General features: G+C 40.0%; 1 protein-coding gene across 3 annotated transcripts; it reads left to right on the top strand.

The window, feature by feature from the left end:
- LOC117255744 (high affinity choline transporter 1-like) lies at positions 1-26,811 on the top strand. Of its 3 annotated transcripts, none has more exons than XM_033624904.2 (9): positions 1-364; positions 8,803-9,011; positions 9,276-9,389; positions 11,092-11,247; positions 18,446-18,594; positions 20,512-20,655; positions 20,938-21,091; positions 21,340-21,557; positions 23,028-26,811. In XM_033624904.2, exons 2-9 carry the CDS (start codon positions 8,828-8,830, stop codon positions 23,568-23,570), a joined length of 1,662 nt encoding a protein of 553 aa, XP_033480795.1. In that variant the 5' UTR covers positions 1-364; positions 8,803-8,827; the 3' UTR covers positions 23,571-26,811. The 3 variants fall into 3 exon arrangements, with proteins under 3 accessions (XP_033480795.1, XP_078019724.1, XP_033480796.1); XM_078163598.1 differs by lacking the exon at positions 1-364 and adding an exon at positions 17,701-17,747; XM_033624905.2 differs by lacking the exon at positions 1-364 and adding an exon at positions 17,677-17,747.
- Positions 26,812-27,314: the final 503 nt, after the last annotated feature.

Genomic DNA, 27,314 nt, shown 5'->3' with positions numbered 1-27,314 from the left:
TGATTCTAGAGAGTTCCATCCTTCCTCGACTGAACCTGCCTCATGAGCTTTGAAAGTCAACTCAGACTCTTCTCCCTCTTCACCTCAGAGCATTTTGTTAAACTCTTCTAAGAGATCGGTTTTGAAATAGACTTTTTGTTTTCTTTTTTCAAGTGTAAGAGACTTAAGAACACCTGTTAACTGTTTGTGTTGCCCTCCATCTTTTGGCAATTTCTTCTACTCCCCAACACTGTGGATGAGTGTTGCAGGGATCTCTCTCCTCCTGGACTGAATTTATTTTCTGGCCTGTTCTCCATCCTGTGAGAATAGTCTCTGTTCCTGCTTCACATCATCACTAAGAATTGACACGTACTGTTAACCCTAGGTATGTATCTAGACATTGAATATGCTCACGTATGTTCCCTGTGTTCAGTTTTTTTTTCCTGCCATTATGTTGTGTATTTGATGAACATCTTTTTGACTTTCGTTACATGCGTTTACTTAAAAGTACATAAGTGTTTCCTTGTGTGTGTTCGCATGTACAGGATGTGTGTGTGTGTGTGTGTGTGTGTGTGTGTGTGTGAGTGAGCTTCTCTATGAGAAAACTGTTTAAAGCTCAGTCAAGTTAGGACACTCAAAGTGAGAGTGCATGCCTATCCTAGAAATAGCCCTGAGGGGCACTCCTGTGAAGCCAAAAACGATATTGCGGTTTGTCTTCTGTGACTACAGCTGCCTATCTTTGTTTTCATAATCCTCTCTATCAATGGGATTGATAAGCTGTAATTTTCCACTGCACTTGGTCTGAGAATTAGAGGAGCCTGAGATGACTGTCAGACAGCAGTGTGTACAGTATACTGGGTACTATTAGACTGATATAGACTAATTAACATATCTCTAGTAAAAATTTTAATAGATTTGCTGTAATACTTTATTGAGACGCTCCTTCTTAAGACATGTTCTTTTGACAGATCCTTTTGTTGCCAGTGAGACCTTTGATGCACCTGTCTCTGTGTCCTGTGAGTGACTTTGTCAGAGGTAGTGATAGTCCATCTTTCAGTACGTTCACGACACTAAAAAACGGATTTATTGTGTTAGTCCGACTAAAACCGGACTTTAAAATACATGTTAACATGTTATTCTGACTAAAATTGTACTAAATTAGATAATATGATTGGGAGTCGAATCACTCCTGCATGTATACAGTAAATCAGAGCCAACCTGGCCTAGGTGCTCTGTGCATGCTCGACAGTTTCCGCCCCCAGGCTTTGATGCGGAAGTCAAATAGCATTAAATTCGTAACAGAAGAAAAACCTGGTAATAACGTGGTGAAATCAACATCCAGCATCAACCAGGGGGCATATCACAACTATTGTAGCAGAGTTGGACATACTTGGTCAATAAATTGATTCCTCTCCCATGCTTGTATACTGGGACAAGGACAGTAGTCCAATTAAATGGCCTCATCAAGCTATAACTATAGCTCGATTTCACTGTGCATGTAAACGTACTGTTTGTTTCAAGGTACACTTGTGTGTCCAATCCACCATTTGTGACTTGTAAAGCAGAATTCAATCAGAAATTATGGCTATGTCCACTGACCTTATATAGCAACATGTACCTTGGGGTAGTTTTAAATGTAGAAATACTGTTGGTAGAGACGCATGAGTGAAAGAGTCATAAAACAATGGAACATTATTCCCCAAAGTCAACTTTAAAATATTCTTGTTAGTTCAGTGCCTTTCAAAACCCACAGAGCAGCAGTAATTACGTGTGATGTTTACAGAGACTGCTGTCTCCTCTTTGCAGTTGTCTCAGTTGTTGTTCTGCTTGTTAAGCCTCAGTAGAGGATTTCCCAGAAATGTTCTAAATACAGCCTGGGAGTGTTCCAGAGAACTCATCTCAGAACTGTTGCGGGCAATAAAAGTCAAATTACCATATTAGAGAAGGTTTTTAACAAAGACAGAGAAGGGAGTTGGCAGCCAGTTTTCTTTCATGATCTTTCTGCTGCTCCTCTCACTTTCGTGCTCTCTCTTTGTGAAATACAGTATCCTTGCATCTAGAGCGTAGCAACGTCACATTTTACCAGTGCTTTCCATCAACCTCTAGTGAAAGTTACCAAAACATTCAATTTAGCACTACCCACAAATAGCAAATGATAATGTCTGTTAACATGCTCCACATTATCTAATGGCAGGGGGGAGGAGAGGGAGAAGAGGGAGGTGGCAAACACACAGTTGTCAGAAGAGCCGATCTGAACGGAAAAGTACTGAGAGGCAGGGAGATGAGGAGGTGTGTGTGGGGGGGTGGTATTCGTAGAAAGAGTGTTGTAGCTGCGCCTGTGCCAAGACACACTACTGCACCTGTGTGAAAGAGAATACCACATGGAATATTTAGACAGAGAGAGCACTCATGTCTAAAGATACTGAAATCAGACTGAAATCAATCCTGTGCCTGCTTTCTCTCAGCCGAACACAGCCAAAGGTTATGCTCAGTCACCGACAAATATTACTAGTCACTGACAAACCTGCAGCATATCACCTGTTAACATTACATTTATTTCAGCATTGTTGTACTGTGGGAGGAAACGGGGTTGGGTGTTCCTAAAACTGTCTTAAAGCAGTCAAGTTTTACCAAGTTATTTCTATGATTAAGAACAATAATGTTGCATGATCAAATGAGGAACAGCAAAGAAAGGCCTTAAAGTGTTGTGACGGAGATCATCCGTCAAGAAAATATCAAAATTCAAATGGAATTTTTAACTCAGACGCACACAAAAAGCTTATAAACTTTCAAAAGCTTATTTTTTAACCAGTTGTATGTCTACTATCTGGCTGCTGGCGACTATTTCAGACAGCTACGTAATGTCCGCTGTATGTAACCAGGGCAGAAGAAAAACCAAAATCAATAAGCACGATCAGATATAGCATCATTCAAGTCTAAAGAGCACTAGATGTACTTGTTTGAATGGTTGTTAGACTAACTTTGGCAGTCTTGAAGGGAACCTCACGCTGTCTTTCACTGACCGCACAAGTTGTTCTTCCTGTATAGTCATTAAAATGCATTTACTTGTTAATTTTAATCATCAGTTAGATCTGACTATAGAATTGTGCTGCCTGCTCTACCGCCTGACAGCACCCAAGCCACGAGAATAAAAAAAACAAATTAACTAAAAGGCATCAAAGCACAGTCAGTAGTTTTGTTCAGTTGCTTCATTTTCTGTGCATTTTTTAGTACACTTTTTCCTGTATTTATATTGCTTGTATGAATGAAAATTTCCTGGGGACTTCAGGTGTCTTACCTAATGGACCAAAATGCATTTTTTTTTTCTTCGCTTAAGCATTATGGTAAACAGACTGGATTACTGTATATAGCAAATAATGATGATGTGAAGATGATAGTAGCTGCTGTTGTCTTCAAAGGCTGCATGAGATGCAAATTAAATGCAGAGGCGTGTCAGACATTATGGAAAGTTACCAGGTGCTGAGTAAGCAAATTGCAGAAGCAACATTTATCTGACAAATGACTTGGTGCTGACACATTAAATTGATTGAGCAGTCTTTAGTGTGAAAGGGGTTATTAAAGTTCTTTTGTATGTGTGCTTGATGAGAAAGGGAAATGATATGTTTCTAAAACACTGTTTGTGCGTGCCTGCATGCCTGCGTGCGTGCGTGCGTGCGTGCATGCGTGCATGCATGCAAGCCAGGCACAGGAAAACATGTGCTTAGCCAAGTTATAATGTTGGCAGGATGTGTGAGACCAATTTAGAGACTGGAGAATAAAGTTGAGTGCTCTCCTTTACCACTCACACGTATCCATCTCACATAGAGCCCCCAGCTGAGCTGCCTGCAGTAATACCTCAGCAAGTTGGGGGAAATGATTGTGCACAACCTTAAGAGAAAAAGAGAAAGAAAATTATTCAAATTTATGACCTTGTTGGTTGTGCTGTGTCTGTGTCAATGTGGTTATGTTAGGATGTCACTGATATGAATAAATCAAATAAGATCATGTCAGTCTTGCTTTCGGTCTGGATCAAACTTGTAGTATAGTACGATCTGGATACCTTTTTTGATTTAAAAAATCAGGATTATCCTGGTCCCAGCAGGAGGCTGGATTCAGGCTGGATTCCATGAACAAAAACTGGTCAAATATTATTTTGGGCTCTTTGGCCGCACCATCCTCAATTAGTAGTAATTGCAGTGTGTTTGTTGGCAGACTGCCCATATTGTGATATGAAGTCCCTTTTAAAGCTCTGGTTATTTGATTTGGTCATCTTATAAAAGTTTGTATCTGGATCAGGGTGATCAAGTAGGATGTTGCTTTAAAACATCTGCATAAAAGTGAAATGGATTAGCTGATCCTGGGATTGCCGAAGATGGATCATTCAGGTCCAGATTACTTTTTACCAACTGGGCCCATATAATTTGTAGTTTTGGCTGGCCACAGTTGCCTTTATAGGTAAACAAAATCCAGATTTGTAACTTCTGTCTCCAAAGCGAAACAGAAGCCACCTTTAAAAGACACTTTGGAAGTGTAGCTTTTTATGTGAACTGTAGAAACTTAATAATTACTAATCGCAAATGTTGAACTGTTTTATACATTGAGTAGGAGTCTAATCACACTTGAAGATTTCAGAAGAAATAAGCGTGGAAAGTCTCCAGTTTAGCTGATAGGAGAGCATTTGCTTGAGTGAATCATCACAAATTTCTGCTATAAACCTTGTGCATATGCTTACATCCCCAAAATAGGTCAGTAGTAGGCGTGCACATATATATCCCTATAGAGGAATTCCAGGCCTCTCTCCACTCCGTGAAATCTTGCATACTGTTACAAAGTGCAGAGGGGGGGCTCACTAAAATAATCTGGACTGTGAAAATCCTGCCGAGCTGACAATAACTGAGCATACAGTCAAGCATATGAAGAAGAAAGGCTTGTACACACTGAAATTCACTAATGTAGACTTCACAAATCACGTTTTTACCTTATTAATTAATCGAACTACTACATATACTGGTAATGTCAAATGGGTTGCTCTCAATAGGTCACAAACCCAGAGAACTATTGCTTAACTCTTTAGTGCTATGGACCAGTTTAGCCCTTTTCAGCTCATAGTTTAGCACATTAAATGTGTGGCTCAGTATCACTGCTGTCACCAGCCTCATTTCCAGCAGCAACAAGAAGCAGAGGTGGGACCAAGTTATTGTTTTACAAGTCACAAGTAAGCCCCAAGTTTTTGCACTCAAGTCCCAAATCCTAAACTTACAGGTTTCAATGCCTAAACAAGTCATAATGCCCTATTCACCAAATTTGATGCAATTTTACCAACAGAGGAATAATATATTAGATTTATCTATCCCCAGCTCCTCTGCTCAGCATTACTGGAGAATCATTGGGCAACATACTGTGCCTCAAACTGCTGAGCCGTCATTGTGTGAGTCCTTGTGAATGTTTAGGTGAGCAGGTGGCACCTTGAATCGTAGCCTCTGCCACAAGTGCAAGAAGGGGTGAATGTGACATGTAGTGTAAAAATGCTTTGAGTGGTCGGGAGTCTACAAAGTTGCTATACAAGTGCATGTCTATTAACCACTGCACTCTCATAGCATATAGCACTATTAACCAATTGCCCAACAGAGTGTTTGTAGTTTGTATGTTTCTATCCTGTCTTGTTGGATTTAACTCATCTCATAATGGGGAAAATGTTTATAATTTTATCTTCCTTAATCTGTAAGACATTTTCTGTAAGACTTAAAGTGATATTGTATGTTATTGCATGTTTATGTCTGAATGAAATAAAAGGATTAATGTTCATGGATTCAGGAATTGACAGGAAATGAACTGGTTTGAGGCACACTTTCTAAATAACATACGTTTTAATCTTGTGAAATCACAAGTGTCAGGTTCCAAAATCCAAGTCGAGTTGCAAGTCTTTCAATTTGTAAAGTCAAATCAAAAGTCATCAGATTTGTGACTTGATTCATGTGACTCGAGTCCACACCTCTAACAGGAAGCTGTTTGTAGCCAAAAAACTCCAACCATGCTACCTGCTTTGCTCCAAACAGCAAACCGCCTCATTGACCAATTTTTCTTGAGAAGAAATTTGTCATTTAAACCCACTTATGCAGTTTTCACAAAGATTCTAACATTCACCAATGTTTTTATATATGGATTTGTTCTTAGGTCAAATCTATGCACATTGAAGAGCACACCTAGGGGCCATACACATGCCGTGATTTTTGCGCCATCACATTTATCGCTTTCAATGTAGGTGTGCTCAACACTAACAACAGACCAACCAGCATCAGAGTAACACCATCATGATGCGATGGCTGTGCCCTGAGATAAACAGAGTTCAACTTTTGGGACACAGCAGTGCAAACCACATGCCATGTGACAAGGACTAACCAGTTACAGCTGGCAGATATCTTTTCCTTCATCTATAAAAATCAGTCAGGGGTTAATATGGAGAAGTAGATCACTTTGGTGCAGGGCTACCAGAGCTGATGCTAGGTAATGAGCTAAAAAGTTAGCATTACAGAGAAATCCAATATTCCCTTTGATACCTCCCCAATTTCTGATTACAAGAACATGATAACACTTGATACACATTCATCCCCACAACAGTAAATACTTTTCCCTAACCTGATATGAAGTGTGCGCTGCACATGCAAGCATTTTTGATGATAGCCTCCATCGAGTCCTTCTGTCTTATTGCATTTAACCATAGTTTTCTTTGTTTTTGTTGACGGGCAGTGACGGCTGGTATGCCATAAAATTTAAGTTTTGAGCCATGACTCCTTCTTTTCTGGCACCCAATAACACAACAAGACAACATTTTAAGACTCCTATGTGGCCTACAGCCCTGTGAAGATGAGTTGTTTTGTCTCCAGCTAATAAAATGATGTCATCGTGACAAAAGGGTCTCTAAAGCCCAATAAAAATGTTACAAGTTTTATTTCAGAATGCTTGTTTTTCTGAAGTTATACTGGTGATTTGATTGGTGGCTAGCCCCATGCATAACTGTACTGCCAGTTTCTATCACACAGCGTAGTATGTCTTTTTTGGGTACTGCTTGCAAGATGTTCCCACCCTGTCTGGCAGCAGAAATCAGACTCCTTGTTTGTTTTCAGTTTGAAAGGGATGCTTGTAGCCTGCATCCAGCCCAAGTTTTTTTTTTTTTACAAAGACTGACTTTGATGCCAACACATTCATGTCTGTCACATCATTACATCACAATTATTGAGCACATTTGATGCGTTCATTGCATGTAAAACCTTGTCCTGTAAAGTAGCTCTGATCATAAGATCAATGGAGTGGGCAAGTGGAGCCCTTTGAACCAATATAGTTAGCACCAGAAAATATTCTGTAATGTACTGTAACATAAAGATTCAGTTTGAACTCCAGTATATAGGGGCTGCAACAGCTTGCACACACACACACATACAGAAAACAGAAAAGCACATGGGCCACGAGAGTGAGCTTTTCAGGCTTTTGTTGACTTTGGCACAGGGCTGTCCAGCCCCACACCCCCTCACCCATTCCTTCCATGCCCTCATTTAACACACACACACACACAAACACACACACACACACACACACACACACACGTGCATTTGCCTCCTGTCCATATTTTCCCTCCATTCCTTTAACAAACATATCCGTTTTTCCTTTCCCTATTCTCCCAAGTGGATATACATGCATTTTTTCCTCCTCAAGTTCTATGATTTGAGCCAAAGCGTTTGTATAACAAATGTTTTTCACTACTTTGGGCGGGTGCCATGTCTTATTTTTTTTCTTTTTTCTTTTTTTTTTTTTAACCATGAAAATGATGTCTGTGTTTATGAGTTTCTGTTTATAATAAAGAAAAACGCGATTTCCAAGAAACTGCCTTACTGTGATATTTTAGATAAAAAACTGAGTCCTTTACTGTTCCTGGACTGTATTATCACAGTTGATACAGTGTAATCAACATAAGCCATGTCAGTGTGCAGAGAAGTGGGTGCAAGTAGATGCAAACCAGCAGTTTTTTTTAAAGATGCAACAGCATTTGTCATCTTTTAATCCTTTTTTTAGTAAACCATTTATCTAATGCACAGTTACAGTAACTGCACACACATAGTCACACATGTGTACACACTAACGTGGCTCTGAGTTGTGTTCACTTCCCAATGTTTGGGGTCGAAACTTGGGCCGCCCAACCACTGAAGACGGGGGACAACATCTGTCCGCCATCTTTGTCAGTGCTGCCAAGTGTTATGGTGAGACCCCTTTCGCCTCTCCGACTCTTCATCCTTCCACCCTTCCACCATTGCCTTTTTTTCCCCACCTCCTCCCCTCCAACTTTTCACCTCAATCCATCCCCCCATCCTCCAAGCAAGCAGAGCTACATCATCCACGATACTGCTGCTCCTTTCTTTTTTCTTTTCTACTGCAGCCTTTTCTTTATTCACTGTCTTTCTTAAAGTGGACCTGGAGTTCCTTTTCCACCTCACTCACCCTTCTCTGTGCATTGATTTGAATACAAGCTCCTGTCTTCTGTTCATTATTGTTTACCATTTGCGCTTAATAGCTTTCTGCACATGATGAATGTACCTTTTTTGTCAGAATCATTTTAGATGACATTTGAATTTGTGCAAACTTGCCTCCCCCTCCCCAGTCCTACAAATACTTTTTACACAAAACGTAAATGGAATTTGTAATCTAACTTTGTGCATTTTGAGCTGTATGCTATAGTGATTTAAACAAGCATTGCAAACAGCCTTTGCATATTTCTTTTTCTGGCTGTTAGCAACTCAAATCTTCATGTTTCTTTATTCTGTCTTTCTACAGAAAACGCACACAGAGGTAGTTCAGGATGGCTCTCAATGTTCCGGGTCTGGTGGTGATGGCAGTGTTTTACCTGCTGATCTTGGGCACAGGCATCTGGGCGTCCATGCGCTCCAAGAAGGAGGAAAAGAAGTGCTCAGGAGATGGCATGGAGATAACATTACTGGCCGGACGCAATATCAACTTGCTAGTCGGCATCTTCACTCTTACTGGTAAAACAGTTAGAAAGAGTTTGATATATATACAGCAGCTGATTGTTTTCAGTCTTTCTGGTGTGTTTATGACATTAGATGGTAGATAAATTTAGGTTTTAAGTTGCAAGTGATACTGTAACTGATGTCTAGTGATAGTGTGTGTCAAACAAGTGGTTGTTTTGTTATGCATGATGAAGCCAATGGAATGCACAAGCTTGTGTGGTATGTATGCCATGTTTCTCCTTTTTATATGTGTGTGCGTTTGTGTGTCTCTCTCTACAGCTACATGGGTGGGTGGAGGCTTCATCCTTGGTATAGCTGAGGCAACATATAACCCAACACTCGGCGCAGTATGGGCTCTCATGCCTGTGCCTTACGTTCTGACCTTCTTCTTGGGTGAGTAGCCCCGCTGACCCCAAAGCTTTAAACCCTGACCCATAAACACTCATGAACCCCCAGCCACTGTCTTCAGCTTCTCTTCTTTCTTTTAAAGAACAATGTCAAAGTAATAGGATACATCTGTGCTGATGAAATTAATTTCATGGTATGTGTATCCTCATGTTGCAGGATTAAATATTTAAAAGGACACATGAGAAAATATACATGAACTTTTTGCAGCCCAGCATAAATAGTCAAAGGTGTAATGGCCTTATATGAACTGAAGTGAACACCAGAAAGCACCTGTAAATTGTCATGCAGGCCAGTAACATTTACACACTGGGAAGCTTCATAAACATAAAGTTCTCTTTTTTTTCTATAGAATCTTTCTGATAACCTTATATCAAGTTTGTGAGGTCAGGTTTGGAAGAGGAAAAATCATCCTTGTCATTATTTAACAATAAATGCATCTCTCCCTGGATGTTGATATTTGGTTGAATTTAGGTTGTGATGTCAGGTGATCAAAATTCAGTGTCAGGACAATGTCAAATGCCAGTTTCAAACTGAAGTAGAATACTGGCAACAGATAATATTGATATTTTGTTGATATTTTGTCAAGCTGCATTGATGAGTAACCAAAACCCAACATCTTCCAGATGTCCCATGCCAACGTCATGTTCATGTAGAAACAAGACATTTAGTCATAATGAACAGTACCCTATGTCTGCAAAATGTCATAATGTTAACTTACACACAAAATAAAATTCTAACATCAAACATTTTAAAAAAAAACAAAAAACAAAACATCAACGTTCATTTTAACCAAAATTTAATGTCTATTGGACAACAGAGTCCAATGTTTTTCTGATGACATATTGACGTCTGGTGCCAGCAGGGTTGTTGCACTCTAATGAAAGTCATGTGGGATAATGACACACTGGTGCAAGCTTCACAACAATGTAATCTGAGGTATTAGTATTTCAGCAACAAGCACAAGAATGTGTTGGATTAAAATTTTCATCATAACTCATCAAAAGACTAGACTAACCAATTAAAGAAATCTCTAAAATTAAATTCCCCAATGTTTCTACACACAGTTAATAAAATATAATGTCAAAATGAACTTCACAGGCTTCACTGGCTGGAGCTGAAACATTGTTGACCAGTAACGTAGCTCCCATACCCCCAAATCCCAACTGACTCGGAGCACCAATAAAAGTGTCGCTCATTTTAAAAATAGGACCATGTGAAATCAGGTCAGGATTGTGACTTGAGGCAACAGGTGCAAAGGAGTTCACCCAGAGACTTAGATTGCTCTCTCGAATTCATCAAAGTGACAAACTCATTGGTCCGTCTGTAAACATTCACAACAGGTGAAATCATCAGCGTTCTGGTCCCATTGTCACAATGGCCTACATGGTGGGAGAGTAATGGGAAGTGGAAACTCCAAAGTCCCTGATCAGGAAATATAACATCCCCCATTGTTGTCCAAGTGGACCCATGGGTTCAGTTGAAGGTGTTTATCGTGTTATCTGGAGGGAACACTTGTTTCTCCTATTGTTCTTACGCACTTGTTCTTTCACTCTCCCACTCATGCTCTTCCTCTTCTTCCTTTCTCTCTCATTTGGGTTTTGAAATGATAGAAATATAGCCATGTTTGGCCTCATCATATCCAGTGACAGAGTGTTACTTTATTATAATCCCTTCCCTCTTGCTCCAGGTGGCTTTTTCTTTGCCAAGCCTATGAGGGAGAACAAGTACGTGACAATGATGGACCCCTTCCAAAAGAAGTATGGGAACGTTCTGAGCAGTGCGCTGATCTTTCCCGCACTGGTGGCCGATGTCCTGTGGGTGGCACGCACACTTGTCAGCCTGGGTGAGTTACTTCACACTGTAAAACTGTCTGGCACTACAGTCTGTGCACATACACTTATGCAATCATGCAGGCACACACAGGTCTGGGTACACAATGTGCACAAGCAGCAGAGTAGAAAAACAGCTGGGTGTTGCTGGATGGTGCTTTTTTGTCACCACTCTGTAAAATATGAGTAATGAGTAATTAAGTTTTAAGTTTTTAACTTAACTTAACTATTTATAACTGAACTTTATAATGGATTACATTTTATTGTCAAGTGTTTCTGTTATTTTGACCTGACACTATATTTTGCTGTTTTAGTTCAGTAGACAACAGGAAGTATGTATGAAGTTTAAAAAACAAGACATACACAATAAGACATTTGTGAAAATGACTGATATGAAAAGCAATCGTCCAATCATAGCTTAGCAAATGTAATGGCACGGCTCACTTGTCAAGCTTTGGATTTCTACACGTTTAATCAGTGTCTGTGGGGGCTGTAGTATGAGTAGCAGATCCTCATGCAACAAATTAGTGCCCCATGAATGATGTAACGTACTTACATACGTAAATTACACAAGTGATGTAAAGTTACGTTATTACTGTAAAGTTACGGGACTTAGGTTTAGACAAGTAAAGTTACTGTGGTTAGGTATAGGAAAAGAAACATGGTGAGGACGTATTTTAAAATGACTCAAAGTTCAGTGGTTCTGCACGCCAGTCTCCAGGGGAAAGTCCTTTGTTTTGTGACTCAACCAACCGCTCCAACCTCCAACCTACACAGATTATGTACGATTTACTGGCTCATAATTAGCTGGCATCTGTATGAATTTTGGTCCAATAGTGTTTGTAGGAAAACATACAAACAATGTATGAGAACAGCCTGGTAAGAGATGTACTCTGTACATAAAGTTAAGAGGGCCTTTTTTAATTGCCTTTAAAAAACAAAACCACAAGAGCAAAAGTCTTAAGACAGCGTGCTCTAACATAACCTGCTATCATTAGCATGTCCAGCTAACTGCCATATGATTACTGTAGCAACTGATCACATCTGGCTACTGATTACATCTAAAGCCATGGAGCTCATCATTCACTAACTACATTAGTTTATGGTGTTACCTTTAGAAAAAGCCCAGTTAGCACTGTGTGGAAGTTCGTCGTACAGCACCAGAGCTGAGGTTAATGTTAGCTCTGTCCCATTCTTCATAAGATTTGAGGAAGTCTGCGCATACCCCTGCTAACCGAGATATAGTTATATTTGGATATCCTTTCCTATGAACAATGCTGCTTTTTTTATATCCATGTGTACATAGATTATCAGCTGGTGATGATGCTTATCATTTGCTTGTTTAATGCTGCTTAAAGCAGCTGTGTGGAACTTTACGTTTTTGTTGATTATAGCGGCCCCTTTGGTCGAAGCGGTATGACACCCACAGCCTGGTGTCGTAAAATTCCAACTGCAGCTGGCATTCAGCTTCATTCGTAAAATCTCGACTGCAACCGGCAATTACCGCATGCATTTGTTTTGGAGAGTGAGAGGATTAACGTTACTAACGTCAGGTCAGTCCAAGTAATTAGTGGAAACAGCAAAATTAATCAGTAAATTCTCCAGTCGTGTTTCTGTTCTTATCTAATCCTAACACAGCAAAGCTGTTACCTGCAGCCTTCGCTTGCCAAGCTAACGTTACTAATGTTAGGTCAGTCCAGGTAATTAGTGGAAACATGCTAACATGCTAACGTTACACACAAGTTAGTAGTATAGTAAGACCTGTTCATAAATGTTCTGGTGTAGCTCTGAATTTCGTATAAACTGAGGACAACTGCCTGCTGTATATTTGTGTTCATGGTCACAGTCACAGATAATTTTGTGGCGTTTGTTGTAACGTTACTAGACAAAAGCGGTTCACATCAGCTAATGTTACATTTAGCTTGCTTATGACTTCCATGTCATCATATATTGAAGTGAAACAACATCTAAAAAGTTGCGGTATATTCTCTAAATAAAAACAAAAATTACATACCTGTCGATTAGGAAAAGGGCCAACTCGGGATCAGTTTTAAAACCTTTCAAATTTCTCAGCTCTCTCCACCTGGTGAATGCCCGACCAAGGTTTACACGCATTTGGGCTCGAGCCCTATCACTGTCCCGTTTAGCCTTCTTCTGTTCTTGTGTTCTTTTTCTTTAAGATGGTGCTCCTTCTTTATCCGCCATGACATCGAAAGTACAACCAAGTCCTTATAGATACATCTGGTAAAACTGTTGTGTGCTCAGCAATGCCCGTTGGGTACCACTTACTTGAAGACTCTCTGTAAACACGGCTCCTTCTTCTTCTGTGGTTTAATGGCTGCGGGCCGCTGCGGGCGTGCAGACTTACTTCCGCCTCCGGGTGCCGTATTCTGGTTTGCTGACTTCCACTGTGTCCGGCCCGACCAAGGCTACGCTAAATAGCCATATAGAGAAAGGCCTTTTTGTCGCTGTTGGGTTCAAATAAATATGCGGATCTTCAAGGGGGGTGATACGAACTAGGGACAGTTTTATAAATGGTAAAAAGTTCCACACAGCTGCTTTAAGGGTCAGTCATTTTGCACGATATCATATATGTAGCCATCATGATGTGAAGTTGTAGTATTAACGTAGACCCTTTTACAAGATTTTAAGTTTAAAATAAGTCACCCGTAAGTAGCTCTCAAAATTAGAAGCTTCAAGCCACATTTGTAATTTCGAGAGTTGCTACCTATAAATAATAAGCCTGTGTTTGTCTACCTCTGTCTGAAATCAAGGACTCATTGTTTTGAAAATTGTCAAGAATTTAATGTTGACCATCTGCTGACTAAATACTATAAAATGCATGCACCATGTGAGGAAAGCTTGACGGGCGTAGCAAAAGTCATGCAAGGGGGTGCAGCTCAGTAAAAACTTAAAAGTGTGTAATGAACCAAGCTGAGCTGTACCATGCTGGACTATAAAAAATAAATGCCTTATTTATAGCAGTGATACTCAACTTGCAGCCTGTGGGACAAATCTAGCCCGCGATAGGGTGTAGGGTGGCCTGCCAACCATTGTCTAATTCACATGAAAAGAGATGGATTTACAAGGGGAATTTTTTTGTACTATGAATGTGAATAAGGTGCCAGAGTGAATTAAAAGAGCTTGTTTATTAAAAAAAAAAAAAAGAAAAAAGCACCAGGGGTCGGGGCTGAGCCCCGAATATCCTCAAATCCTAGAGATGCTCCTGTGTAAACCTGACCTGTTAGTGGCTTCTGTGATTGGATTTGTCTTGCTTATTCATTTTATTTGATAAATATTATTAACTGGCCCCTAGCCTCATGTCATTTTGCAAAAGTGGCCCCCAGGCTAAGCAAATTGAATATCCTTGATTAATAGGCTACTTTGCAATTTATAATACCAAGCTGTAGATAGAAAAGCATACAGTCATTTCAAATATTCGACACACAGACATTTTCCACTCAGGTGCTGTAGACGTGTTGTTGCACAGCTGTTGGCATTAGCATTATAAGCACAAGGAGGGTCAGTCACTTAAAATAACTCACTGCTGCAGTGGATTTCTATTATTATTTATGTGGATTGTTAATGAGTAGATGACAAGAAGATTTATCTGAACATTGAAGTGTCTCCTTGTGACATTATTAGCGTTGTGTTGATACTGTTATTTCTATAGAAGCTACTACACATTTACTGTTTCTTTAATCTGTAAGTGATCATTTAAGTGTGTGTGTGTGTGCGTGTGTGTGCACGTGTGCGCACATGTTTTTGTGTGCGCACATGTTTTTGTGTGTGTTTATGTGCTTTGATAATGGATATGAGTGTGTATGTGAATGTGCATGAGAGAAAATGTGTGTGTGTGTACATAATGTTTTCCTGTGTATGTTTTAACGCTGTTTTCTTTTCCAGTGTTATTTGAAAAAGGGGGTTAAACATCGAGCAGCCTGTTGATTGTGAAAGGTGATCAATTATTAAACCAGACTGTTGTGTCATTAGAGACTTTTTCCATTGTTTGTGCCAGGGCTCTGACTGACAGAGTGACAGAGGCTAAATGTTACTATTATTTCATTTCTGTGTGTAAAAAGATGTAAAAAGATTTGAAGGGAAACAGTGAAATCCATTGACAGTGTCTGAGTCAGTAAAGTAGCACTGTATGCTGTGCTGACGCTCCACAAAAGGACTGGTAGGGAGGCAGGAATGTTACTGGGACGTTTTTGTCCAAACCTATTAAACCTATATAGAATCAGTGGACCCCTCACTCCTCAGCTAAGCCTCCTGTTGTTGTTTCTGGGATCGTCATGCATTCATCCTCGATGTGCACTTGGTATAACACGCACACATGCATACACATTAATACTTGACACTCCAGAGAGTGCGCTGAGCATTTAACCCACTGGAGTTGTTGCTGGGGGACTGTTTATGTGTGTGCATGTGTAGTATAAACTGAGCTTTATGGTCTGCTTGAGTGACTCTGTGTGTGTGTGTGTGTGGTTTAGTGCCAGAAAGGATTTAACTTTTATAACACACTTTCCCTGTGCTGTCAGTTAGCTGTGCACTATCAACAGCACACAGTCAAATTTCTGCTGGGAAGTAATCAGGGACAGAACAGAAAGGCTGCAGAGGGTGTGTGTGTGTGCGTGCATACATATGCGTGAATTTTAAAAGTGGGTCATGGATCTAAAAACAACACAGGGGTATTTAGGCAGCTCTTTCCTTCTGTCCATCCCTGGTACTGCCCATTAAGTCCCAGAGGCTTTGAATCTCATTCTGCCTTTCCTCTTCTTAAATTTAGCGCAGAGGGGAACAGCACAGCTCAGCACACAACAGAGCACAGATTGAGAGCCTGGTTCAATCTGGATGTGAATCCAGATATATCCAGATCAGGTCTAGATGTAGTTGACATGGATTTCAGTTTACACATGGCATCAGAATGCATCTCCACTGACCACTAATGGTCAGAGTCTAATAACATTTCAGTTAATGCAAATTACAAAACTACAAAAACCACAGCAAAGAGACACAAAGAAACTTAACAAAATGTGATCAAGTGAAATAGATCATGGCAACTTTTGTCCATCATTCTGAGCCTTATATGCAAAGTAATCTGTGTGTGTCATGACTGTGGTCATATATAGGCTGCATTTGTGTCACTGACCACCTTTTTAAAGCTACAATTGTAAAAAAAAAAAAAAAAAAAGTAACTTTCATACTTGCTGAAGCTGTCACTATATTGACACAGCATAAAATGAGACAGATAATCTGTGGAAAAAAAGTATACTCCTCTACCTACTCTGTTGCCTTGTAGCATTTCTAATGGCTTTACTGCATGTAAACAAAAACAACCAATCAGAGCCAAGGAGTCTCTAACGCAGCTGTCAATCATGTCAATCATTGCTTGTGACCTTTAGCTAAACTGTCAAACTAGGCAGCACTGATCAAATCAGAATCAGTGTTCTGTTACTGCATTGCTTATTTCTCGCCTCAGATGTTTTCATAAAGATATTTTAGTGACTATTTAGCTGTAAAATGAGAGTTTGTCACCCATCCGCCATGTTGGATACAGATAAAAGGGAGTACCAAGCACCGCCCACCAGTCAGACCAACTTCCTGATTTCACCAACACATTCCTGCTCTTAACTCATCACATAGTATCGGCACTTGGTCAGTGGACTTTCACATCTACAAATTACGCGCTGGCTATCCTGGGTGCATCTGTTGTTGACGCCTTGTCAATTTGCGCCTGTTACATGCCTTGTGTTTTTTCAAAATACACTTCGTTTTCACAGGAAATGTACAGTTTCTGCTTGTAAGATGCATGCAGTCTTTTTCAAAATAAACACACAACATCAGTAAAACACGACTCTGATTGGTTATTGCTGCTGCAAAGTGGTCTGGTTCTAGCAAATGCCATCAGGGGCAGTAGGAAGAGGAGGGACGTTTTTTTCACAGACTGACTGTCTCACATACTTCTTTCAGAGTATAGTGACAGTTGCAGCTGATATGACATAAGGTTCTTTTCTAAAAAAGTTTCCAACTGTACTTTTAATATATTTGCATGTGTAATGAATCTGTATTTAAGGCTCTAGAGATCTAAACAAAATGCATTTTTGTGCCAAGTGTGAACAGGCGGCAAATATCTCTAGTATCTACTTTATTTTAATGGCAATGAAGTGATGGGTTAATCTGCCTGTAGAGTAAAGAAACAAAACAAGTTATTTTAGGTAATATGATAAAGCAGCTGGAGGCTGGTGATAAGGGGATGAAAATCTTCCAGGGTAACAGATCACCTTTCAAAACTGTCAAACACATGGGGTGAAAGGTCAAACTGAAATGATCCAGTATGCATCGTCAAGATGGTGCTAAGACGGGGTGGTCCGGGGGGGTGAGGGGTCAGCAGGGTGGTGAGTGGCGATCGATGGTGCCGATCTGACACTTCTCTGTTTAAGGGCATTGTTGTGGTGTGGCTGCAGGCTGCGGCTGGGGGGACCCTGGCAATGTTGGAGAAGAGACGGTGAAGGTAGTGACGTTTTGCTTGCCTTGTTTGAGTAACAAGATGTTTCTTTCTTTTTTCTTTTTTTTTAAATTATTCACTTGATCACATTTACTTATTTTTTTCTCATTTTTTGAAGACACTCTCCTTACCTGTTGCTTGATTTTGTTTACTTAATTAAGAATTATCAGTATTAGGGTGATAATTCATCCAAGAGGGTGAAAAAGGCATATTTTTGGAGTCACAATCAATAGGCTGCTTCTGTTATGTGTTTCTATACAGTTGTTTGATCTAATTTTATCATTATCACTTTTATGTTGGCTTGTTGCTTTATCTAAGCTCTTGGATGCTTTAAGCTTTAAACCAAAGCCACCCATGCTTAAGTGTAACTTTATTCTTGATTTAAATGACAAGAAATGTAGTGTTTTGCTTTTTGTTGGTAAAAATTTCTTGTATTTTGGAAAATACTGCATTAAGACATTTGAACATTATAGCTTCCTAATGATTCTTTAGTATGTAGTAGTAAGAGTGAATGGAAGAGTGTGTGTCTGTGTGAGAGGGAAAATATTTTAAGCAAAAGAGAGACTGAGAACCTAAAAAATAATTCAACTATCAGAGTAAGCATGCATCTGTAGCAACCAACACCTGTACATTAGACCAACTTGTTTTAAGACTTTTTTCTCTATCAGTCCTCTGATGCTCATCGCTCTGCTGTGTTGTTCCAGGTGGAACTATGAGCGTGATCCTGGACCTGTCCTACGTCTACTCCATCATCATCTCCTCAGTGGTGGCCATAATCTATACACTGCTGGGGGGGCTTTACTCTGTGGCCTACACAGACGTCATCCAGCTCATCCTCATCTTCGTCAGTCTGGTGTGTAACATCTATTGACCTTTTCACACAGCGCCCATTATGAACAATCAGGTCCAGGAACCTTAGAGCTCCGGCCTTATTCTTGTTTTATGAGATGAACATCATTTATGTGTCCTATCAGATTACTCACTCAACCACATACCAGAAACAAGTAGATGAAAGCATACAGACGGATCAAATTTTATGCAAAGGTACCTGGTGATTTATTAACAATGATAGCTGATTATATTACCTGCTCAGTTAAAGCGTACATGCTTCAATAGTACATGCACTGATTTCATTAGCTTTTTTGATCACTTTTAAGTCTATTTAAAGTTTCTGTCACTCAGTGATCAAAATGGCTTCCATCCAAATAAGTTCATAAATCTCAGCAAAATACATGTTTTTAGAAGCTTGGTGACGAATGCCAGCTCACAGCTAGCAGACACGCCAACCCCTCACACTGTAGCCAGCCGAGAACATACTAGTCCACTTCTCTCAATCATTTCGAATTGCATTCCCCCTCTTAGAGTTTATGTTGTGAAGCCCTGCCCATTTTTTCTCTTCTGGTTCTAATCACAGACTGTAAAAATGAGGGGCGCAGCCACAGTCACATCAGTCATTGGTTTGTGGACTCCCGTCTTGAAGCCTTGAGTTCAGCATTTTGGCAGTCACCATCTTAGCTTTTTGGAGATAGAAGTGAGCATATTTGGGTGACAGGCTGGCGCTGTGGAGGAGCAAGGGGTGGATCTGACTGATTTTAATGTGGGGGTATATAGGGATTGACTGTCTTCTGGAGCCAGCCCCTAGTGGCCATTCAAAGAACCACAGTTTTTGGCACTTGATGTTGGCTTCATTTTTCAAGCAGCACTAGTTGGTATTGTGAAGGATGAATGAAACCACCACCTCATCAGATGAGGCAGCTCCTCAAAACTTTGAAAATGTCAACCAGACAAAAAATAAAACTTCATAAGACCTTTTTCGGCGTAAAAAAATCTTTTGGCCAAGTAATGGATGATAAACTAGAGGCACTATGCACAGTAATCGCACCTTCGCTCAAAAATAGAAGAAAGATTCCGAAATTACACAGCGGACTCCATTCCATAGCTAACGTTAGCTAATGTTGTATACTTTTAGCGCCCCAGCGGAGCTTAAGAGAAGAAAGACACTGTGCAACGTGCATTAGCAATACATCCTTTGGATTTTCCCAGAAAATCTTAGTCCTATATATGGAAGTTAATCCAGAGACCGTTAATAGGCAACTAAGACACTTTGAAAGGTTTTAGTTTTTCCGCTATGTTGCAGTCTGTTCACCCATTGGCAGTAAAAAACAATTAATACATGTGGAATGTTACAAACACTTCCTTTCAAACTGCCTTTATCTGACAATCCCAATCACCTCAAATGATGTGCTGCACACACAGTCACTTAGCCTAAATACTGATTAAGCTAAAAGAAAACTTGACATAATAATCTCCCCACCCAAAGTCAATTTAATAGCTGTTATGGAGCTTTTGGTCATTTCACATGATCTTCATCAGCAGCAATTTGCCCAATTTTGGATGTTCAAATCATCACCAAGACTTATTGCCTAATTGACTTCAAAGCTGAGCTTTAAATTCCATGAAATCCTATTTAAATTTCATGAAAACTAGTCTAATTAAATCAGCTGATGAAGACCATGTGATATGATCCAGTCCAGCTTCTATGCAGACCTAAGGAGATTATGCCGAATAAATAATTCTGTGAGAATTGAATTGAATTCTATGAGAACTGTGTAAGCTCAACCGTAATGAGACATAAGAGTGCTGTGCAACACTCATAAACCAACTTTAGCTCCAACTTTGGTTTCAGATTCCTTTCCAGTGACAGACTGAAAACTTCCCCCGCTGGGCCCATAATTAGATTAGTTGTGTCCTTGTGTGTTTGTGTATACAGTGGGTGTGTGTTCCTTTCCTGTTGACCAACCCTCACTCTGTGGACATCTCACTGACGGCCTACAACGAGACCTTCCAGGCTCCCTGGGTAGGCACGGTGGAGCTCGATGAAGCCGGCAAGTGGTTTGATGACTTCATGCTGCTGGTGAGTGCAGTGGGAGAGGGCATTACACACACACACACACACACACACACACAGCACTAAATGTCATCTCATGTATGACTTATGTAGTATTTACATAACTCCTGCCATCACAGCATTTGAATCAAATTGAACCCAGCAGCTCAGTTAAATGGGCTTATTTCATTAGATGAGCAAACAAGCATGCAAAACAATAGCAAATCATGAGAGGATTGATCCCTCTTGTCCTGTACTGCTGTACAAACTGATTCCTGTCATCATGTCTCAACTGTGTGCTTGTGCCAGGCTCTGGGTGGTTTGGCCTACCAGGCGTTCTACCAAAGAATCCTGTCTGCGTCATCTTACACCCAGGCTCAAGTGACCTGCTTTGCCTCTTCAGCCTTCTGCCTGGTGCTGGGTATCCCCTCCATTCTGGTGGGGGCTGTGGCTGCATCTACAGGTACACATTCACAACTTAAAACTCTGGAAAATTCTTAGGTCAACTTTCCTTAGCTTACTGCCTGCATTAGCCTTTGGCTTTTGCATTTCTTACAGTCAGATTTTAGACACATTTTTCTCATTGTTTCACTGAATTAAGCTCTGTCTATCACAGATAACCCATTTCTCTTCCTTGATTTATTTATGCCTCCCTCTGTCTTATAAACATCCCCTTTGGTTTAAAAAATATTCATCTGTCCTTCCTCCCAGACTGGAACTCAACCAGCTATGGCTTGCCTACCCCATATGAGCGCGACCAGGCAGGCTCCATCCTTCCCATTGCCCTGCAGTTCCTCACACCACCCTACATCTCTGTCATTGGCATTGGAGCTGTAGCTGCTGCTGTCATGTCCTCCATGGACTCAGCTCTTCTGTCCTCCGCCTCATTGTTTTCCTCAAATATCTACAAGAACATCATCAGAAAGCAGGTGAGAATCTTAGAGAAAGATATCAACAGTGTGTCCATTACCAAATATTGAATACTGCTGTTGAGGAAAAAAAGGGCTTTAAGTTTGACTGCTCTGTATAACTGTATAACAAAATCTTAAATGTATGCCCTTTAGTCTGATCCAATTATTATCACAGACCTAACGTTTGTCTGGAAAATCAAGAAGAAGAAAAAAAAAACAGTGCTCTTGTTCTTCTTCAACTTTATCCATTTTAATTAATGCATTAGTATGATGAATTCATCTTTAATTTATGACATTTTGAAATTCAATTTAAAGGTTGATTAATCACATGAAATCATGTAATTTCCACTAGAGGCTACAGAGAAGGTATTTACGGTCAGCCAAGCTGGGCTAGGTACTTTTAAGCATTTTAGCAGACAGTTTATCTGATATCTAATTTTTGTGGTGTTTATGTGGTATTATAAATTTGGTCTCTGAGATGTTGATGATTATTATTCATTTTTACACATTTCTATGACATGAACATTTTTTTATGCTCAGATAGATATCAAAATGCCAGGTTCTGGTCTAAACTTTGACCAAATATGTACATACTGTGTTTTAGCTTTGTAGGGCAGTATAGTCCTTTGTTAAACCTTCATAAAAAATCTCAGCAAATAGCTTCTATCAGTTTTTATTTTTAAGCCACTCTGCCAGCAATAGCTGTGACCAGAGGTATTTTGTTTTCTGGTTGTCCATCCATCCCATTCTTGTGAACGGAATGTCTCAAGAACACTTTGAGCAAATTTTTTTCAAATTTGACACCAATGTGACCAATGACTTAAGGATGAACTGATGAGAATGTGATGGTCGAAGGTCAAGGTTACTTTGACCTTGTGGCCTTGAGGGACTTTCCTCAAGGCCTTCTTGACATCACATCCTATAGAATGTAGTGGTAAAAGGTCAAATGTCAATGTCACTATGAACTCTCAACCGTGAGGCGGTAATTCTAGTTTTAATCTATCTAACCACCCAACACCCACCCCCAACACTGATTCAGTAGTATATGGCTGGAGTATCCCTTTGATGAAATGCATTTATATCCCAGAGACACTATCACCATACTGTACTCACAACACAAACTGGAGGCAGCAACAAAGTAGCTATTGACTGTACAATACTGTAAATAATGGGTTTAGTATGTGGGCACACTGTGCATACTGTACAGTGTTCCTACTGTTTCACAATGCGTCTTGTTTATGATGATTGCTGTCTTCCAACAATGATCTGTTTCATTGTTTCACCCTCAAGGAATGTTCCATATAATGACCCAGTTAATTGCTGGGCTCTTGTAGTGCTATAACTTCTGGGTACAGTGTTTTCTTGAGAGGATCTCTTGTCCTCAGAGGTCTCAAAACCTGATGATCCTTAGAGCCTGACTATGTCAAGGTGTAATGTAAAACTTAACTCATTTCATCTTTCTTGTTGTCATTCTCTCCATTCCTTTAGGCGTCAGACCGTGAGATGCAGTGGGTGATCCGTATCTCAGTAGTGGTGGTGGGTCTGGCTGGCACTGCCCTCACCTTCCTGGATAGCAGCGTCCTGGTCTTCTGGCTTGTGGGTGTGGACATGTCCTACACCATCATGTTCCCTCAGCTGGTTTGCGTCCTCTTTTTCAAGGTGTCTAATGGCTACGGAGCCACTGTGGGCTACCTGATGGGAATCATCATGAGGGTCCTGAGCGGCGAGCCTCTCATCGGCCTCCCGCCTGCTATCAAGTTCCCTGGCTGCCGGCTGGATGATGAAGGAAAGCTAACCCAGTTCTTCCCCTTCCGCACTGCCATCATGGTAATCTCACTATTATCCATCCTGCTCTTCTCCTGGCTGACGTCCATCATTTTCAACAAGGGTCTGCTGTCTGATAAATGGGATGTGTTCAAGATCAAACGTAGGGAGAAACCAACAGCCAGGGCCGCAAGCGTCAAGGGGACCAACTCTGGTAGGGAGGAAGCCTCTGCAGCAAAGCAGCTACTGGACACCACCAGCTGCTAAAGAGGCTCATGAGGAGGGAGAAAAGATGGGCACTGGCTGGAGGCGGACATTTTTTTTTGTCTGCTAAGCAGGAGTTCACAGAGGGGGAACAACGGCAAAGACTGGACATTATGTACAGATCCTGTGCAGTATCGCAGTGAATTTGTGGCAAAGACATTAACATTAGCAGAGTGTGATCTTAGCTCTCTGACACCCGACTTCATCAGTTGCCTCATTGTCTTCTCCAGAGAATACAGTAAAGATAGGCTACCTGGCTGAGTTGTGTTAGCAAATCAGCAATTAGCCAGCATAGCATATAGGGAAGATAGTTACATGCATTGTACATATATATGGTCATACATCACTGAAATAAAAGCAGTCCACACAAAGAACCCAGAGGCAAGTTCAACCTTCAAGCCATTTAAAATCATTTACATTTGGAAAACAGATAAAGATTAAACAGACGTAAAATGTTCTTTACAATACAGTTTATACCTCTTATTCATTTGACAGTTCTTACTAAAAACAGACTTGTAAATTTGTACAGATTTATATAAATATTTTTGTACCAACATTTTGACAAATTATGATACCACCTTGAGATTCCTTTTCAAAAGACCTGAATTCAGTTCCTTAAGACCATCACGCTGTGGCAACACCAAAGACACTCATACAAGATGTCATCCCAATGGATCAATCAGTCCAACAGAATGATGATAAAAACAGTTTACAGTTCACATCAAAATTGTGATTATTTATTTGATTTTGCTTTTTGTGAGAGAAACTGCATCACATAACCACGCAAAAACAGATAAACAATGAGCCATCTCTTTCTTTTTTTACTAAATAATCATTAATCAGCTGCAGGTGTGGTGGCCAGGAAACATGTCTCACGACACCGTACTGTACTGCTTTTGCACCTAGCTCCTCTCAGTGTAAACCTCTGTAAATGATTTGCAGTTATGTGCAGCATGACGGGGCTCTCTTTTACACCAGAACAAAGAAATGTTATCGAAAGAACACATGCACACTCTGCACTGTTCCATTTTATTATTTAACAGTTAAACTGAATGTGATCTGATTTCTTCCTTTAGTTGATCTGCTGCCTCGAGCTAGGCTTAACAGCACCAGTAACTCTTCTTGGATAGCTGGTCAATATTAGATCTTCTAAAATTATATACGCACAATCATTGCCTTTACACCAATGTGACTTTATTCTAAAATGACACTGTGCCGTTTTCTAATCACCAAACTGCTCAGCTGTGTGTCATCAGAAACTTCTGTTTGCAGCAGTCTACACTCCTGAAAATGTTTTTTTGTAAATATGAATCTGTGTGCAAGGAAAGATCATCACAGTTGTGTCAACATATCTAAGACGTGAAGATTTATAGTTACATGTAAATTTTCACAGAGCAACATTTACCTCCATCTCTCAAATACTGCTCTGTAGACACCAGCAAGTTTAAGACTCCTGTTTTTTTAAACCACACAGGTACTGATGACTAAAGTGTCCCACCCTGGCTGACTGCTCTGAGTTGGGTTGCAATGCAATGCTGGTGGCTTTGCTGTGCAAGCAATATTAAAAAAAACAGCAACCATAAACACTTGGACGGAAGTGACACAAACACTATTTCAGGTTTTTTAAACGCTCAATAGTTTTGTTCTGATGACTATTTAATATTACCTGTTTTGTCATGAATAGCAGCGCAAACTTCATCTCCAATCACGCCACAGTTATTGTAAGCCCATTCCCCTCAGCCGCAATTTACTCATGTGATTAATAAGTGAATGTAGCAGTTTTTTCAACAACTGCATGGAGAGAAAAAACACCATCCCTCGTTTTCCTCCTCCTCACCCATTCCTCGTCCTCGTCTTTCCTCTGTCCGTCCGTGTGAGAGATATGCCTTTCAGTTTGTTGGTGACCTTGCACTGTATGGTTTGTTTTTGTTATATACTGTATGCAAAGCTGTAGTTTACAGTGGGATCATTTTTTCCTCTGAGGTGGTGAAAATGTTTGCAGCTAAGGTCCTGAGAATTTACATTAAAGATTCACAGTAGTGCAGATTTGACTCCCTTTTGAATGATTAGATTTTATCAGAGAGCAGACTGTGTTTTTTAATGTATGTTTTGTTTTACTGAGCCTACATTGTAGTTTGTTGTGCAAAGAGATTCCTGCTAATGAGTGACAGTCAGAAAGCCTTCCTCTACCATACCGTTGCTAATAATAATATCACTGGAAGCTGGTTTCACTCCACTGCCGGCAGTTATGTGCTGGTTGTCGTAAAAGGGGTGTTTACTCGTGTCACTGTTCGAATACCTCATGAAGTGGTAATGTTGGCTTTAAGTATACAAAACCTTTACCTATGAGTCTGACTTCTATCCAAAGCATACTGTATAATGTCATGTTCCAAAGACTGATTGCACAGAACAAACTGTTCTCAAAACAGGACGCATTCAGGACAAAATGCATCTTTTTATGTGTGATTGTGATTTCTAACTGTAATATTCTCTTGTATACTGTACAGTCTAATCATGATTTGTATATTTACACTTTGTATTTTTTATCAAAGCTGATCACTATACGTTGTGAGTTCTAGAAGAGAAACAAAAAAAGTGTGTTTTATCTTAAGTTAGCAACGTTTAAAGTGAAATAAATTCACCTTCAATTCTGCAGAACATTAAATGTAATTTCACCTTGACAAGTCGCTGGGTGGCAGTTCATTTGTGTCAGCAGTGATTCTGAACAGCTGTTGATTGTACACATATCACAGGAAATACATGTTACATATGGCTGAGTGAAAGTAATATCCATTTAAAATTAACACTCCTGCCTGATAATGCTGCCAGACATGATTTGATGGAAGAAAACGTGCCTGCGGCCCTCAGCCAGCCGTCCGCAATATAGTGAAGGATGGCAACACCTTAATAATGGAGCGTGTGCATATTGTCATCTGTGCATTTCGTCACTTTTTGAGGAGAAATGTTTTATTTTCTATGTGGGGTTGGCATTTATTATCTATGAAAAGTACTGGACAGTTGTTAGTTTTATAATATTAATAGGTAGTGAGTTCTATATTGTTTCCCCTAATATCTATTTGGTTTTATACTATTATGCATGTTGATTTTCATTAACAGTGTTGTTTGTATACTGAACTTTTGTGAAGGCTGTTCTCTCTTGCCACTTGGCAAGGTCCTACTTTGTAATCTATTAATGTAAATCCCCATGGGGTGATGTTCTGTCAGAATAAAGGCTTAAACCAAATTACTGTTTGTTTGTTGTCTAAGTTATGTCAGTGTTTTCCCAAACTGCTCAAAGAATGCAGGCATTAGAAATGGAATACAGTGGCTCGACAAAACAATTATACAAGAAATACAAAATTTGCTGTAAATGCTCTGTATTGGGGATTAGAGAAGCCAAGGAAGGTGTTTCACTTCATCCTCCTGTTAATGGAACTCTTTGAGAATTCAATGGGTTTTCATAGTATATAAATAAGTATAATTGATCTGATCAATAAGAGCCATCAGACTGAAGATTCCCATGAGATTGCTGCCTATACAATTAAAGACAGACTAAAATGTGTTGCTGGTAACACATTTATCAATCAATCAATCAATCAATCAATCAATCAATTTTATTCATAAAGCCCAATATCACATAACAATTTGCCTCACAGGGCTTTACAGCATATGACATCCCTCTGTCCTTATGACCCTCGCAGCGGATAAGGAAAAACTCCCCAAAAAACCCCTTTAACGGGGAAAAAA

This window comes from Epinephelus lanceolatus, chromosome 3 (assembly GCF_041903045.1).
Source record: "Epinephelus lanceolatus isolate andai-2023 chromosome 3, ASM4190304v1, whole genome shotgun sequence".
NCBI lineage: Eukaryota > Metazoa > Chordata > Actinopteri > Perciformes > Serranidae > Epinephelus > Epinephelus lanceolatus.
This window is presented reverse-complemented; position numbering and strand designations above follow the sequence as displayed.